Here is a 16104-nt window from a genome sequence, read left to right as displayed (position 1 = left end):
TTGTAGATTATGTAAAAATTTTGTGTAGGGTTCAGATCTTGTTTTCTTTAATTTATCTAGTCACTGTGCTTTAAAAATATGTTTCACAAGTATAATAAATATTTTTTTGGGGGGTGCTTAGTTACTTCACGTCAAAGTTGGAACATTTTCTTACATCAATTGGCAAGCTAAAATATTCTTGAAAAATGAATTTGCTGTCATTTTCTTATTTATGTATGGATTTTCAAAATTTAAAAAGTTTTTTTCCATGACTGTCGGAATACTTTATGAATTTAGTAAGAAAACTCGTTTTAAATAGTTGTTTTGGTTTTAAGGGATTTATGGTGTTTGCAACACATTTAGGTAAAATCAGTGACTGTAAAAAAGAAAGAAATGGACAGTCATAAGAATTACAATTAAAGCACCCATGAAAAAGTAAGACAAAGGGACCTGGTGGAGATAGGGAACAGATGTAGATTCCAAGAGCACACTATCATTCTACTTAGTTTGAGATCACCTAAATGTCTCATCCTGACTCAAGCAAGGTCCCTAACTACCAAGAGGAACACACTCAAATGTTGACAAATCATATATATGTAAAAATAAAAAGTATATAGTGCATAACAGAGATATGATTTACAATAAATATCAACTCCCAGCGACGGTATTGGCAAAACCAAGTAATCTCATTCCAAGACAAAGACAGAAAGCATGTTGGAAAAAGATATTGAGGGATAGAAGACACAGTAGGTGCCTCCCTGTCTACTATAATTATAAATGATAGACTCAATGCCATTGTTAATTAACTGACGTTTTTATTCGGTTAAAGACACTGGATGACTCTAATCTTGTTTATTTCAATGGAAATATTCATGTTTTTGATTACTTGGAAATTTTTTTTTTAATAAACATTGCTGAAGCTCTGACATCATTCCAATAAACTGGCATGCATTGATTACCCAGTAAGAACTATATAGAAAAATTTCTATCACAGACAGATCGCCCCAATAAAGTAGCTGTTCTGATAAAGTGGCATTCCAAATACTGGCTTCAACATCACAGGCTTCGTGTCTCGTCCTAATTTTTTTTTTTATATTGCTGTTGACTTGGAATCCCTTGTACAGTGCTTAGAGCACCATTAGTTTATATTGCACCATATAAAAGCTGATGTTTTAAAAAGTTTTATTCATAATATGAATGAGTGGTTATCTAAATTTCTTATTGATGTTGGACTTCTTGATCTGCTTGGCGTAGTGAATGGATCCCTTCTGTTTGCCTGGTTTGGCCTTGGGCTCTCTCCTTGTGATGACATCTTGTTGAGGGTTAAGAGAACAAATGTTTATGTGATGGATATTTGTCACTAATTACCTGAAGCTAATTTGATTGAATACTAAATCATATTATGCAAAACTTAGCTCAGGACAGATAAATCAAAATTTTTCCTTCCATTGACTAATAACTATGAAAATTAAAGAAGCAGTAACTCAATGATATCAAGGACATATACATGTATGTCCATCCAGCAAAAATTGAGAAGCTGGGCTATTAGATTTGATGAAAAGTATTCTGTGAAAGACTGCTCTCCTCCCCTAAAAGTAGCAAGCACTTTTGCTGTCTATTTAATAAATCAAAAAGCGAGATGACTATGCACCGACTAGGTACTCACATAGAAAGATGATGAGACCAAAAAAAAAGTGCAAAACAAAGACTGCACAACAAAAGGGAGAGATATAGCTAGCGACTACTAGTTTAATAAATTTTAATTGTAAAGAATCAAAACTGTTTCATTGGCAGGATTCCTTTGACACTTCTTAAGATTTATGTGGTGTGAATAAAAAAGGGACTATATTCATTGACAATGAGAATTCGTTCAGGCTCGGAACAAATGATATCATTGATATTATTAATATTGGTGGACTGGATATACATAAAGTCACATCATTTCTATCTATCTACGTTTTTCCCAGGCACTTCCTGTAAAAATTCCTATTAAAAGAAAAGTGGCAAATAACACAACGGTCAAATGGTCCTCCACTCTTGCCATGGGATGCAGAGGGTTGGACTCCATCCCTAGTGAACAGTGACAATTGCTTGCTGTCCTTCTTTGTCATATGAACTGACTGACACAAAATAATACTGAGTATTACTGTATGTGTACAAAGCGTAATCAAAAGATAAAGAATTATTATGGTATTATCTGTAAAGGTCTAAATATTGCTCAAAAGTTTGATACAAGAGGTAGATTGTTACATAAGAGGGATTCTGTAACTTTAAGGGGGCATAGTGGGGCAGACGAATGCTCTTCACTGCCGCCTCTGCAGGTAACCTGCTGATACAGGGGCCAACTCTTCCTACTGCACATGTAGCCTTGACAGCACGTCATCTTGCTCTAGCTTACTTACAGTGCTGAATATTTAAGTGAAACATAATCCTTAAGACAAAAATTCACGGATAACAACTGTGTATTCTCAGACCAATAAAAGGATACTCAAATCTCTGAAGGGCGGTGAGGCAAATCCAAAAGACTTGGCCAATTTCTGAAGGTCAAGCTTATCCACATCAAAGATTCGCTTCTGCTTGTGTGAGATGTAGGACCGGACATATCCTTTGAACCCCAATCTCCCTGCTGCCTGTAAATGATGATTTTTGCTCATCAGTTTTTCCAGCTGAAGGAAGAAAAAAATGACATAATGATAGGCATGCTGATTCTAATAAGTAAATTATTATAATATACACAAAATAAAATAAAACATGAACATTTCCAGGGGTTTGGCATCCTCAAAGTGCTGCACAATGTTTCATTTACTTCCTTGCAGGCTAGATGGAACCAAATCTCCATATAAAGTTCGTTGACTGTCAGGGTTTATTTTTTTTTTTCTTTTTTTTTTTTTGAGGTACTGGACCTTACGGTTATCTAGATTTAAACTCAAAATCTAACACCGATAACAAGAGTCAGAGATCCCAATTCAAAATGTCAAGGACGAAAATACAGGAACAAGAACTCTTACTAACGCTGTCAAACAGGTAATGTCACATGTCACTTTATAAACAAAATTTTGCACTGAACCATCAAGGGTACTCTTGGCTCAATGGTCTGCACACTTGATCGCCATTTCAGAGTTGGTGGTTCGAGTCCTGGCAGAGCCTTTTTTTTAAATTTTAGTTATTCAAGATTGTTATTCTTTGTGCATCTTTTTATTTCGTTGTTGTTGTGTTAAAAGTATTCTTTTAATTTTTAAAAACTATTTAATTGGTTAAAGTGGCCTTACTTATGTAATCATTGTGATTCAGTTTGGATTGTATTACTTTACTGAAGTTTTTTTCTTTGCAAAACAGCTTGTCAACAATGGTGACAACATAAAAATATCTTGTCTTCATTTTTCAAATTTCATAGCTTTAAAACGCTTGTATGGGATAAAGCAGATAAATCCTTGTATTGAAGCTCATTAAGAATTGCATCAAAACAGGTTTTAATATGACTCATGAAATAAAATCTGTAAAGAAAGACTCATTTATTATCTGACATTTTTGTGGGGTATAATTATCAAATAAAATACTATATTCCAGGAACAGGATGGCAGAGAAGATAAGGCATTGCAATGACATCCAGAGGACAGGAATTTTATTTTGAGCAAGGAACTAATCCTTAGCTGTCTTTTCTCGATATAGACATTACAGAAAAATTACTCCTGAAGTGAATAAAATAAAATTAGTTTTATCAATATCAAAGACCAACCTGAGGCTGTATATTTGCCACCTTGGACCAGTAAAACTGGAACTCATTGACCTGGATCTTTGCCTTTTGTAAATAGTGGAGAAAGGAAACCTCATGGGGTGTCAGGAACAACAGAGCACTTCCACTACCATTTTCACCACGAGCAGTACGACCCACTCGATGAATGTACTCCTAGAATATTTTTTAAAATAAAATAGAATTAAGAAATTAGTAATTGCCCTGGTTTGAACCTCTTGAGTGTTCATATGAACAGCAATCAAACAAATTTGAATTTCATTCATGTTGAACTCGAGTAAGTTGAAATAATAATAATAATAATAACGATGTAATAAAAATAGCAATAATAATAATATATTATTAAGAATAATAATAATAATAATAATAAAAATAATAGTAACAACAAAGTTTAATTTTTTTCTTAATAAGCTCTTTTTCTGTCAAGTTAGAGACTTTACTACATGCTGGTTGGACTTCAAATTTTGCATAAAAATATGTTTTACATTTTGAACACAAGCATTTTACAGGTAGTAACGATAATAATAATAATAATAATAATAATAATAATAATAAAAATAATATAATAATAATAACAACAACAAATCAGCAGGCAAAATTACATCAAATGTTTGTTTTTTTAAATTATGGAATATTTTCAAAATCCCTATAAATCTTACAAGTCTTATTCTTTACAATTATCTAAAATAATATACCTGCGGGCAAATTTCAAAAAGCTAATTCACCCATTTTTCTATGCAATTTGGTTAAAAAGTAAAATAATTGGCAATGACTAGACCCATAAAAAAATAAGTATCACCCAATTTTATCCCTTTAACTGATAAGTGTGCGTGTAATCTGTGATTACCTTGGGATCATCTGGTGGATCATACTGTACAATCCAGTCAACCTGTGGAATGTCTAAACCTCTGGCAGCCACGTCTGTACACAACAAAATACCATTTTCTGCATGACCGAACTGGAAGAAGACCTCTGTACGTTTTGTTTGTTTCTGCTTACCCTGTAAAAAAGATTTTAGTTGAAATATTAATATCATATAATTAGAGATAAAAAGGGTAGAGATGTGCTTAAACAAAATAGAAAAATCCCTCACTAAACCTGGAACCTTTTTCTAGCTGCGAAAGAATGATATGTTAGCATGCAAACAGACAATGCACCAAGTCATCTGCCACTTCGCTTTTATACCCTATGCTCTGCCTTGGTGTAAAAATGGGTAATGGTTGTCATCAGCCAGTGGTTTTCAGAGCAATGAAATTTTTTAGGTTGTACCATACTGAAACAGAATTGTAATTGAGAGAAAAATTAAGGGTACTTAGAATTGTTTTGAATCCTTTACATTTAACTAACTATTTTTTAAACTCCCCGATTTAAGTTTTTTCTCTTTGAATCTGTACCATTAGTTTTAAAGTAATTTCCACATAAAACACAGGTATAACAAACTAAAATTCCATATTTTTGATCAAATGATAGAAAAAGACATCTTGCATGCACCATTGTACTCTTTTTATTGTAAGAGTAATTACAAAGACAGGCAACTGGTCATATGAAGATTACACAAAAGGTTTCCAAAAGTAATCTTTAGCTATCTGATCAAAATTGCTTTGCATCCATATAACACACACAAACTAATTTTCATAGTAAAAGAATATAACTTATTTATAAAATGTTGATATCATGTTGACATGATTTGGATTTCAGTCGAAGAAACGTACATATTCATTAAATCAGAATCTCAGATATTTAAATTTAAAAAAAAAGAAATAATATATGCTTATACAAGTGTACATCGGGTTTTAGTTCTACTGAATACACCAATGAATTTTCAAATAACTTACATGAATTCCCATGACCTCAAGGTCAATATAGTTGAGTAAATCGGTGTAGAATTGGACAGCCATGCATGACGATAAGAAAACCATCACTTTCTTATTCCTGTTCTTCTTCAGAAAGGTGAAAAGTAACAGAAACCGTTTGTCTGGCTCACAAACTACATATCCCTGATGAAATAAAAACAAGAAAATATTTTCGAAATGGGGAATGAATGGGTTATGACAAAATCTAACTACAAATGTGAGAGGGATTATGAGTACTTTTCAACTAAATCAGTGTGAAGCTTTGTGGTCTAGTGCTCCGAAAGCACACAATCTGATAAATTCTACTGAAAGGTGAAAAAAATTAAGTGCCTGGAGAAATCTCTTTACGTACACTTTCTCATTACATTTAAGTGTAAAATGTGTGTACCTGGCTGGAAACAGCATGGTCTCTGTTGCAGACAAATTTTAACAGCACCTGAGACTTCACATTCAATTTTGCTGTTCGATTGGTACCCCTTGTAAAGAGCTTTAAGTGCATTTAATGGATATTGCGTAAATAAAAGCTATATCTTTTTATTTTTTTTTAAGAAATAGATCTCGGATTTCCAAGCAACATCCATTTATTTATCTCAGAGCAAAGCTTGAATAGGATTTATTAATGAAGAAAAAAAATGGACAGGAACAATAGAAGAATACATAACTTTTTTCTTAATCTAAAAATTAAGAAAAGATAAAAAAATGGCCCTCAGATCCATATGGCCGATAGAACTGGAATTTATCCCAGTTTCTACAGCACTAAATGGACAAAAGCAATTGTTTTCAACCCTTTGAATAGGATACAAGTTTATCACAAAATACTTTCCACCAGATCTAAAACAACCCTGCTACCCAATCTCTGTTGGATAATCAGAGGATTCAGAAACAAAAAATCAAGATTTCATTCAGGATAAATCCTGTACCCATTGCATGCGAAGCGAGTGCTCTACCAACCAAACTAGTGGAACTCCCAAAAATTAATATAAAGACAAAAAGACATCATACAAACCTGCTCTAATCCTGCAACTGTTGCTTGTTCTTTCTTGTCATCCACCCCAATATAAAATGGACTTTTTTTCAACGATATCCTGGCCAGATCCTCTATTTTGCGTGTTGGTGTTGCAGAGAACAGCATTGTCTGTCTCTTTTCTGGAATTATCAAGAGAAATATGACGGAAAACTATTCAGCTGCAACAATTAATAAAAATAGAGATGCACCACAAATGGTTATCATTAATCATGCAAATTAGTGGGAATTAAAAACTCGAGGAAAAGCAGGTTAAGTTATTTCTTTAACATTACAGTGCTCTGGAACATATATAGTGTGGTTCCAATTTGGAAAATTTACCAAACTTTAAAATTCAGAAAAATCCTTATTTGGAAAAACTTGGAACCACAAAAACCACCTGTAAGGCGGATGGGAAAGACAAAACATTTTGTTTATACTTATACATGTCCGAATTAAAGGAAGTAATACAAGCAGTTTAGATAGAATGAAGGAAGATCCAAATACAATCTTGTCAATGAGACGAGTTAGAGACACTTAAAATGTCACATTGAGACACAGGCATTAACATTTCCACAAAGGGATATCCCACAAGTGATTACAACATAAAAATGATCGAACACAATTAGATGTCATCTCTTACATAAAAGAACATTCATATGACCAATTTATTCACTGAGTATATGATCTGAGACAGGATCTAGGCAGAATCAAGGGTGTAACAGGATAATAAAGTAAAATGTGGAATTTTTTTTTTTTAAATCAGCTTTTCTACTTAGGTATTAGTTTCTTCTATTAGCATAGCTGCTGCTGATAATTATGGATTTTATATTTTTGTTTCAGTTAATCTAGAGACGGTCAACAAATCTGGGAAAACAGGAGTTTTAAAATGGAAATTTTAGTTGAGTCAATTCATGGTATTTCCGTTTCCATTGTCAACTCGACCTACATGTTTAACTACAAAAATTAGTTTTTGCTCATGGTTGAAGTTAACAAAATTGGTGTTTTTGTTATCCTGTTTTTGTTTGTAATGGGTAACATGCCTTTCCAGGAAAAATTCAATTTTGTCCATTTCATTGCATAAGCCACATTCTCTTTTCTCCAGCTTCTTACTGACTTTATAGAGATAGGTGAATTTTATCTATGTCCGCCAAAAGCCTGTGACTGACTTTTATTTATTCTATTTATTTTCTTTAACGACATGCAATGTGATTGAGGATGTATTGCCTTAAGTGGATATCTTTGACAATTGCAACTTGAATCTTGTTTTATTGGTGTTACGGTGATTTTATCTTTAAAATTCACAGATCTTATTCAAGATGGAGACTTTCTTAACTAATCCTAACTGAAAAAGGTTGATTTTATGTTATGACATTATTTTGATATCAAATCAGCTTAAAAAAAAAATAAGCTCATAAACTATTGTCTTTTTAAATTGTTGTTTGTTTTTTTTTGGGGGGGGGGGGGGGGGGGGTTGTTGTTTTCTCTGAGCTTTTCTGGTCTTGTATCTTAAATCTGATTATCCTATACCACTGTACACACAAAAAATCCAGATCCATATGAGAGGGATAAATAACAAAGAGGCTTGGATCCCGAGTTTAACCTGATTATATGGTAATTTCTTATTTAATTTATTATCATATCTGACTATAACCAAAAGCCTTACTCAAAGCATTTTCACCAATCCAGAAGTATCAGCATTGTGACTCAGTCTTCATGAAACTGAAGTTGCATTGCTGTCCCTGTTTTTTTTTTTGGATAAAACTGTAAGACCTGTGTTAATATTCACATAAACAATGGGAGAAATTATTTCTTGATAAAAACTAGGCTGGCCTTAATGGGTTAAGTTTAATTCTGGTAATTACCTGGTAAAAGTGCAATAATCTTCCTCATTTCATCCTCAAATCCCATATCAAGCATTCTGTCAGCCTCATCAATTATCAAGCAAAGAAGATTTTTCACCATGAAGTCTGGGGTGTTCTGTCCATTAAAACAAAAAACAATAACAACATTTTTATTTATGACTTACTGACTAATAAATGCTTTGGTTAATCATTCTTATAACAAAAGCGCATAATGCGTGGTATACAACACCTTGACACGACTGTGGAAAAAATAATTAAGCAGCAAGAGAAACAGACCAACCACACAATTCCTACAAATCTCAAGATCTAAAATTCAGATAAATTTGCACTTTGCACACATCACCATACCAAGGATCATATCATAACAAAACCAAGATATTGAGATTTAATATAGTTTATAAAGTGAAAAGTGTAATTTTATAATAGAGAGATATTTGAAAAACTTTATAAAATCATCTACACTTTCTTAGTCACTTTTCAGATATAGTCTTTTTTCTCAATTCAGCCACATGTACCTTCTGAATCAAATTAATGCAAACAATCAGATACAAAAATATATTAAACAACAAAAATGCTTGATGGTTTATACAAAGCCCAAAAACTCACATAAAAGAAAATCCTTGTTTGATTGCTCATTCATGTGAAGTTAATCAAATTTAATCAACCTAAAGCAAATTCAGCTTTAATGACCATTTGTCCACTTTGTGCTGCGGTCATTGATCATTAAGAGTATAATCCTTCTTACCTGTAAATGATCAAGGAGTCGTCCTGGTGTTGCTATCAAAAGGGTGACGCCATTCTTCAGCTTTTCTGCTTCCTCCTCCCGACATTTCCCACCCATCAACAAGCCATAGTTGTGGTGATGATATTTTAGCAATTTTTTCAATACTCCAAAAGTCTGGAAACATCAAGTGGATATGAAAAATCTTAATTCTAGTGGTAAAAAAAAGTGGACATGGCAATAAAATAATATGACAGCAATAAACAGATTTTCCAACCAATGACAGTCATCAGACTTCATTGTTTTATTTAAGCGAGAACAGGGCATTTTTTTCTCTCCATAATTCAAACAAAAAATCATATTTTTATTTCAAGAGACCCGAAGCAATTGCTAATCTCACAATAAGTGTTGCGACTTTAGGAATGGATCATATAAGCAAAGAGTAGGAGGGAATTAATATCAATTGACAACTCAAGATCTGTTTCAGTGACAAAAACGCATCACTCCTCAGGTCCTTGTATATGTCAAAATACAAGAAAATGGACACATTTAAATGGATGAGTCAACTGTTTGCTTAATTTCGTTTTTTTTCACTTAGAGTGTCTCAAGCACAATAAAATAACCACAATCTCTGATTAATCGTAAACCAATGCATATAATATATGACCCAGCATCTCAATCCAACATAATGACATAAAGTGAAAGTAATCAGAGGTATGACATTTAACTTTTGAATTCCCTCAGAATCTATGTATTATATATTCATGTGTCTCCTGTAAAAATTGCATCTTGTCTTAACTTTTTTTAAAATTCGAGGAGGAAACTCACCAACCAAATTATAGCAATGAAAGAATGAATATTGACACCAACCTGCATGGCAAGTTCTCTGGCAGGGGACAACACAATAACACCAGTGCCATTCCGATGTCTGAAGTAAGACTTATGGATCAGCTCAATGGCTGGCACCAAAAAAGCCAAGGTTTTACCACTGCCTGTCTTCGCAGATCCCATCAAATCTCTGTGTATAAAAAGTTACAACAAGAGCATTTAAATCAATAAAATTGTTATGCACATTTATGTAAATCTCACAGTTTTTATATACTTCAATGCAAAACATTTAATTCATTCACCAAAGCAGACCATACGAAATCAAAGGGAATGGTTTAAAACATGGACCGATTCTTTTCTTTTTTTTTTTTCTGTCTTATCAAGCTCCATAGGTCTGGTGGCTCCAAAGAACTGTTTTCAAATGTAGAATATTTCCAATTTTTAAAAATAATCACCATCTCATCAAGGCCAGAATTATCAATAACAAATTTTCCATCTTAAGGACACTGTGATTTCAACTATTCTTCAATAAGAGAAGGAAGAGGGAAAAAAAAAGAAGAAGAAGAAGAAGAAGAAAATCCAAATACTGTGATTTAATATTTCATTCAAGATGAAAACCAAAACAAAAATTGAATACCAATGTTTTCACATAAATTAAATGTGATAGGGATTGTCTGCTTTTATTTTAAATATGTGATTGAGAAGAATGAAAGTGAAAGTTGTTCTCCTTGGCCAGCTGATCCTGGGTAAATTCTCAGTGGATATTATAGTTATACCCTCAATTACACTTTCGATTATTACTGTTCCACGAAACCAAAAAGCAAGTCCCAGAACAGCCCCACAACAAATAAGAAACGTTTCTTGTCATTTTGCTAAAAGGATATCATTGCGGAAAATGCAATGCAATTTTTAAAGTAATAAGTGGCTTTTGTGTAATGACTTAAAAACGTGTAAAAAATTCTTAATTTTTGTAATGGTCAGCATCTCTGATGAGACATGATGCAATTACAATTTTTAAATAAAAGAAATTAACAACAGAGACAATGATGTTAATGGCCCCATACTCATTTTATATCTATCTATGATATGAGAATGCAAGTAAAGGGCCTTTTCCAAGAACTCAATTTTTCACTACACACACAGGTCTTGAATCTGGGACCTAAAAATCATAATTCGAGTGACAGAGTACACAATGCAAAGTAATACCAACCTTCCCTCCAATAGATGTGGTATTGCCTTGTACTGAATCTCTGTCATGTGTGTGAATCCCATGTCTTTGATGCCATTCAAAGTCCTGTCGTTGACTTTGTCTGTCAGTGATTCAAATGATGTGTCTTGAGGGAGAACAGCTTGTGTGATGCCCACTCCCTGGTCTGTTCTCTCTTTTCCTTCATCATCACTTGCCATTTCAACACTCTGATCACCTTCATCATCTTCATTCTGTGACTCAATCTGCCTGTCTTTATCATTAAAAGTAAAATGTATATGTCTTTATAAAAGCAGCAGTAAATTACTAAAGAATCAATTCCTTTGAACTTTGTCGCCAACAATAATGATGATAATCATTATTATTGTTGTTGCTTTTACCACCATACTTTTTATAACTGGTTATCATAGCTGCCAACTTTTCAAAGAGCTAAACCGGGACACCAAACACTTGCTACCTTCATGACCCAAAATGGCAGTAAAGTTGAAACTTGATAAATTAAGGTCAATTTGATAATAATAATTACAATAATAATAATTACTTAGATTTATATCGCTCTTTAGAACAAACTTAACCATGAAGTCGAAAAATGTGCCACAAAATTTTATTTTTTTATAGTTAAACTTTGAATCTTGAGTCAAATGTGGTGTAAACAAGTGAGAAAAAGACAAAATGAAGCAGGAGTGAAAATAAATTTACTTTCTAAAGGTAAAGAGTTTCGGTTTCTTGTTTTTCCTTCTTTAAATTTTTTTTTTTTTTTTCATATCCCAGCAGTGCTGTTTTTGGGTTATATTTTGGAAAATGCAAAAATTGCAAATGCTGCTCCAAAATCTGCGACAAATGTAGATGCTAGCTAGAGACATTAGGTGTACTAAACAATGACTTAAAATACCTGATTTATCATGTATTTCTTTGGATGCTGCTATCAAAGCTTTCAACTCTCCTCTCTGTCTCTTGAGTGTCTTGAGTTCTGATTTTATTTTTTTAAAATAAATATAATGTAAAACATGAGATAAGAAAAACGATCTTAATGTTTCGGATTCTTAAGTCAAGGGAGACTTTAATTAATTACTTACCTATGTAGCTCACCTCTCAAAATAATAGAACAATCTCGCTAAGTAATAGAGAAGGTAATCAGAAAACAAGACCCTCGCACAAAAACAGAAATTATTATTCAAGGGGGAAAAAAAAATCAACAACAACAGTAATGATGATGATAATAATAATAACATAAGAATTGTAAATACTGAAAAAAACAACTAACAGAACAATAAATTAGAAGCAAAATAGATGAATAAAATTGAATGGTAATTAGTGTGTCAGGCTATTTTCACCATACGATGAAAATCGTCAACCAAAATATTATCATACGGTGAAAATAGCCTCCCATACTATTATCACCGTACAGTGAATATAACTTTTCACACTTTTATCACCGTCCGGTGAAAATCATCCACCAAGGTATTACCGTACGGTGACAATATCCTCCCACACTATTATCACGGTATAGTGAAAATAGTCTTGTCAGGCTATTATAATCACTGTACAGTGAAAATCGCAGCTTCCTAAACATTTTTGGGAGGCTTTCCGAAAGCTCCTACATCCCCAGTATTCTTTCAATTTGTATTTTCACCATTGATCTTTTGTCAGACGTTTATTTATTCAATTTGTCATATAAAAAAGCATTTTAAAAACTCTAGAACAAACCTTGATAGATTTGTGAAATTTTATAATTTCCTAATTATAATTTGACCATTATTTTGATTTGTGAAGTATTGAAATTGAAAGTAGTGCAAAGCAGTCCGAGGGTTGTTTTCTTTTCTATTAGGGTTAGTCATGTCTTAGCAAAGGTGCTAGGGTGTTTGTTTTTCCTATTAGGGTTAGTTAAAGGTACTAAGTTTTATTTTTTCTTGAGGTTAGTTGAGGGAATATTATTATTTGAGTTGTTTCCCTTTGTAGGAGCTTTCGGAAGGCCTCCCACATTTTTCTTGTTGGCAGACATGTCTGGCAATAATCACAGCAACCATTTTTGAAAATTAAATCCAAATGGTGGTTACTACGGTACTACCGCAAACTCGGGGACCCAAATAATTTTGGGGTTTTGGGAGGGGGGGAACTTTAAAAAAAAAATAATTTTGGGGGTTTGGGAGGGGGGAAACTTTTTTTTTTTTATAAGTCTCTCCCCAAAAAACCCCCTAGGTACTAGACTATTCTTTTTTTTTTTTTTTTAAGTTTCCCCCCTCCAAAACCCCCAAAATTACTACTACCGGAAATGCAAGTTTCAGGTCACAAAGTCAGTCAGAAAATAACAAATTTTACAAAGACAAACAATTACAATAAGAACATTTTCCTGCCTTTAAATTAACATAACTTTTCTTCTGCTTATCTGATTTTCAAAATATATGTATCATTAGAATCGTGTCGAATAGCACTTTATAATGATATAAGTTTACTTGAGCTCAACCCAATTTGAATTTTTTACAGGGACCAAAGTATCTAAACTAAAATTAAAATCTAGAATTAGAATAGATAGAAGACGTCTCTTTGTGTTGTGAATTGAATAACGACAGCCTTCCTCTTATAATCTAATATAATATTTAATACCTTTGCCCTCAAAATCACCACTGGCTATTGATTCTTTGATTTGTTTCAATTTCATGCGGTGGCTCTTCGAAGTCATGTTGAATGTTGGTTGTGTTTCTCAAATCTCAATCTCGACTCCACCTTTCACTCATGTTTGGTAGTTAGTGTTGGGCGGGCATACCGTATAGTAATATCGATATCAAAATTCCATATCGATATTAGCCTTGTTATGCTTATCTCTCGCAGGACCTTGTTTTAATCATAAAATTAATGTGTATTTCTTCACATTTTATTTACCTTATATTGTTTAGATTAATGATATTAATAATTTTATTAAACTTTTATTTTTGTATTTCTTATATGTTGTAGATGGAAGGAGATCAAATGAATATATGGTTGCGCCTGAAATTCCAGTTATTGTTATCATTATTAATTAATTATATTTTAAAAAATTGTTATTGCATTGTAGAAAACTTTTTCTACAGATGCTTTTAAATAAACAGTCATTGCTGTTAATCTGCTTTTGAGTATTTAACTATAGAGCGTCTAATACACGTCTATGGTCTATATTATTTTTCTATTCTTCAATCATTCTTTTCCGAGTTAAAAAAAAAATAAATAAATGCGACTCATGTGATAGCGCTAAAAACAAAAGAAATATTTTTTTTAAAGAAGAAGAAGAAGAAGGAAAAAAAGAAAGAGAGAAACAATTGCCCAATTCTTTTGTGAAAAAGGGCGGGGGGGGGGGGGGGTAGCTTACTTATCGAAATTGTTATAGATATTTTGATATATTTATCGATGCATACATTTCTGATTTCGCCCAACGCTACTCATATTTCCTCCATGGTTTTACTTTCGTTTTCATACGAGATGGGCGCTGATCATAGAATTAAACGAATGAGAATACGTACGAAGCCTAAAAAGTGTCCACCAATGAAAGCATTCAGCGCCATTTTGTTGTTGGCTGAGAATGTAGTAATTACCATTCATTCGGTATCTATGTCAACATAACGACACAAGAAAAACAGCAAACAATATCAAAATCCACAATAAAATGTTTCAGAACTGTTGCGTATATTTATGGCACAACGAAGCTGTCAAAAAATGAAGTTAGAGAATGTGTGTAATCATGTAAAAAACAATAAAAAACATATTTTATACCATGAATTTAGTCTTTTACCATCTGGGAGAAGGTTTTGTCAGATTAAATGTAGAACTAACAAGTATAAATCAACGTTCGTTCCATCAGCAATAAAAATTTTGAATATTTCATATGGTACAGAAAAACCAAGGATTGATTCGTTGACTGATTAACTGATTAATTTATTTAATGTAAGATTAACTGACCAATTGATAATGATGATAATTTTTGGTGTCGAATTGCCACAATCGTAACAAATTGAAAACGAAATGAATATGTTTATGTTGTGTATATCGCACGTGTGAAAGAAAGAAAGAAAGAGAGAGAGAGAGAGAGAGAGAGAGAGAGAGAGAGAGAGAGAGAGAGAGAGAGAGAGAGAGAGAGAGAGAATAAGTAGGAGTGAAATATCTGTTCAATCTTAGTTATCGTTTAACATTATAACAAGTGTAACTAAATGACAAATTGCCATATTTATGGACAATAAAGATCTTATTATTATTATTATTATTATTATTATTATTATTATTATTATTATTATTATTATATTATTATTATTATTATTATTATTATTATTATTATTATTATTATTATTATTATTATTATTATTATTATTATTATGTATTATAATAACCTGTAATGTGTTTTCCAACCACCACATCATCTACTACTACAACCACCACCACAATATCATCACTAACACTACTACTACAACCACCAGCCCCACATCATTATCACTACCACTACTACTACACCACCACCAGCACATCATCATCACTACCACTACTACAATCACCACAACCACATCGTCATCACTACCACTACTACTGCAACCACCACCACCATATCATCATCATTACCACTACTACCACAACCACCACCACCACTACTACTACAACCACCACCACATCACTACCTCAACTACTACAACCACCACCACAATAGCATCACTACCACTACTACTACAACCACCACAACCACATCGTCATCACAACCACTACTACTACAACCACCACCATATCATTACCATTACCACTACTACTACAACCACCACAACCACATCATCATCACTATCACTACTACTACAACTACAACCACCACCACATTATCATCACTACCACTACTACTACTGCAACCACCACCACCATATCATCATCATTGAAATATTTTTTTTTT

At 32.8% G+C, this 16104-nt stretch overlaps 1 protein-coding gene across 1 annotated transcript; it reads right to left on the bottom strand.

The window, feature by feature from the left end:
* Positions 1-774: 774 nt before the first annotated feature.
* On the bottom strand, positions 775-14010 carry LOC144968363 (uncharacterized). Its single transcript, XM_078906641.1, has 12 exons — positions 13812-14010; positions 12100-12177; positions 11211-11460; positions 10043-10190; positions 9197-9349; positions 8452-8566; positions 6590-6729; positions 5566-5727; positions 4578-4730; positions 3716-3886; positions 2468-2645; positions 775-1291 (listed from the first exon to the last, which is right to left on the bottom strand). Exons 1-12 carry the CDS (start codon positions 13885-13887, stop codon positions 1185-1187), a joined length of 1731 nt encoding a protein of 576 aa, XP_078762767.1. The 5' UTR covers positions 13888-14010; the 3' UTR covers positions 775-1184.
* Positions 14011-16104: the final 2094 nt, after the last annotated feature.

The sequence above is a fragment of the Berghia stephanieae genome, chromosome 3 (assembly GCF_034508935.2).
Source record: "Berghia stephanieae isolate SIO BIC M18660-M18661 chromosome 3, UCSD_Bste_1.3, whole genome shotgun sequence".
Lineage (NCBI taxonomy): Eukaryota > Metazoa > Mollusca > Gastropoda > Nudibranchia > Aeolidiidae > Berghia > Berghia stephanieae.
Note: the sequence above shows the minus strand (reverse complement) of the source record. Positions and strands in the feature narration are given on the sequence as shown.

Bases quoted from the DNA above. Each gene is read 5' to 3' on its own strand.
- LOC144968363 (XM_078906641.1), bottom strand. From the start codon at position 13,887: ATGACTTCGAAGAGCCACCGCATGAAATTGAAACAAATCAAAGAATCA. The intron at 8,567-9,196 runs GTAAGAAGGATT...TTTAATGGACAG, and splicing joins GACTCCTTGATCATTTACAG to AACACCCCAGACTTCATGGT. The intron at 2,646-3,715 runs GTTGGTCTTTGA...TTCTTCCTTCAG, and splicing joins TGGCAAATATACAGCCTCAG to CTGGAAAAACTGATGAGCAA.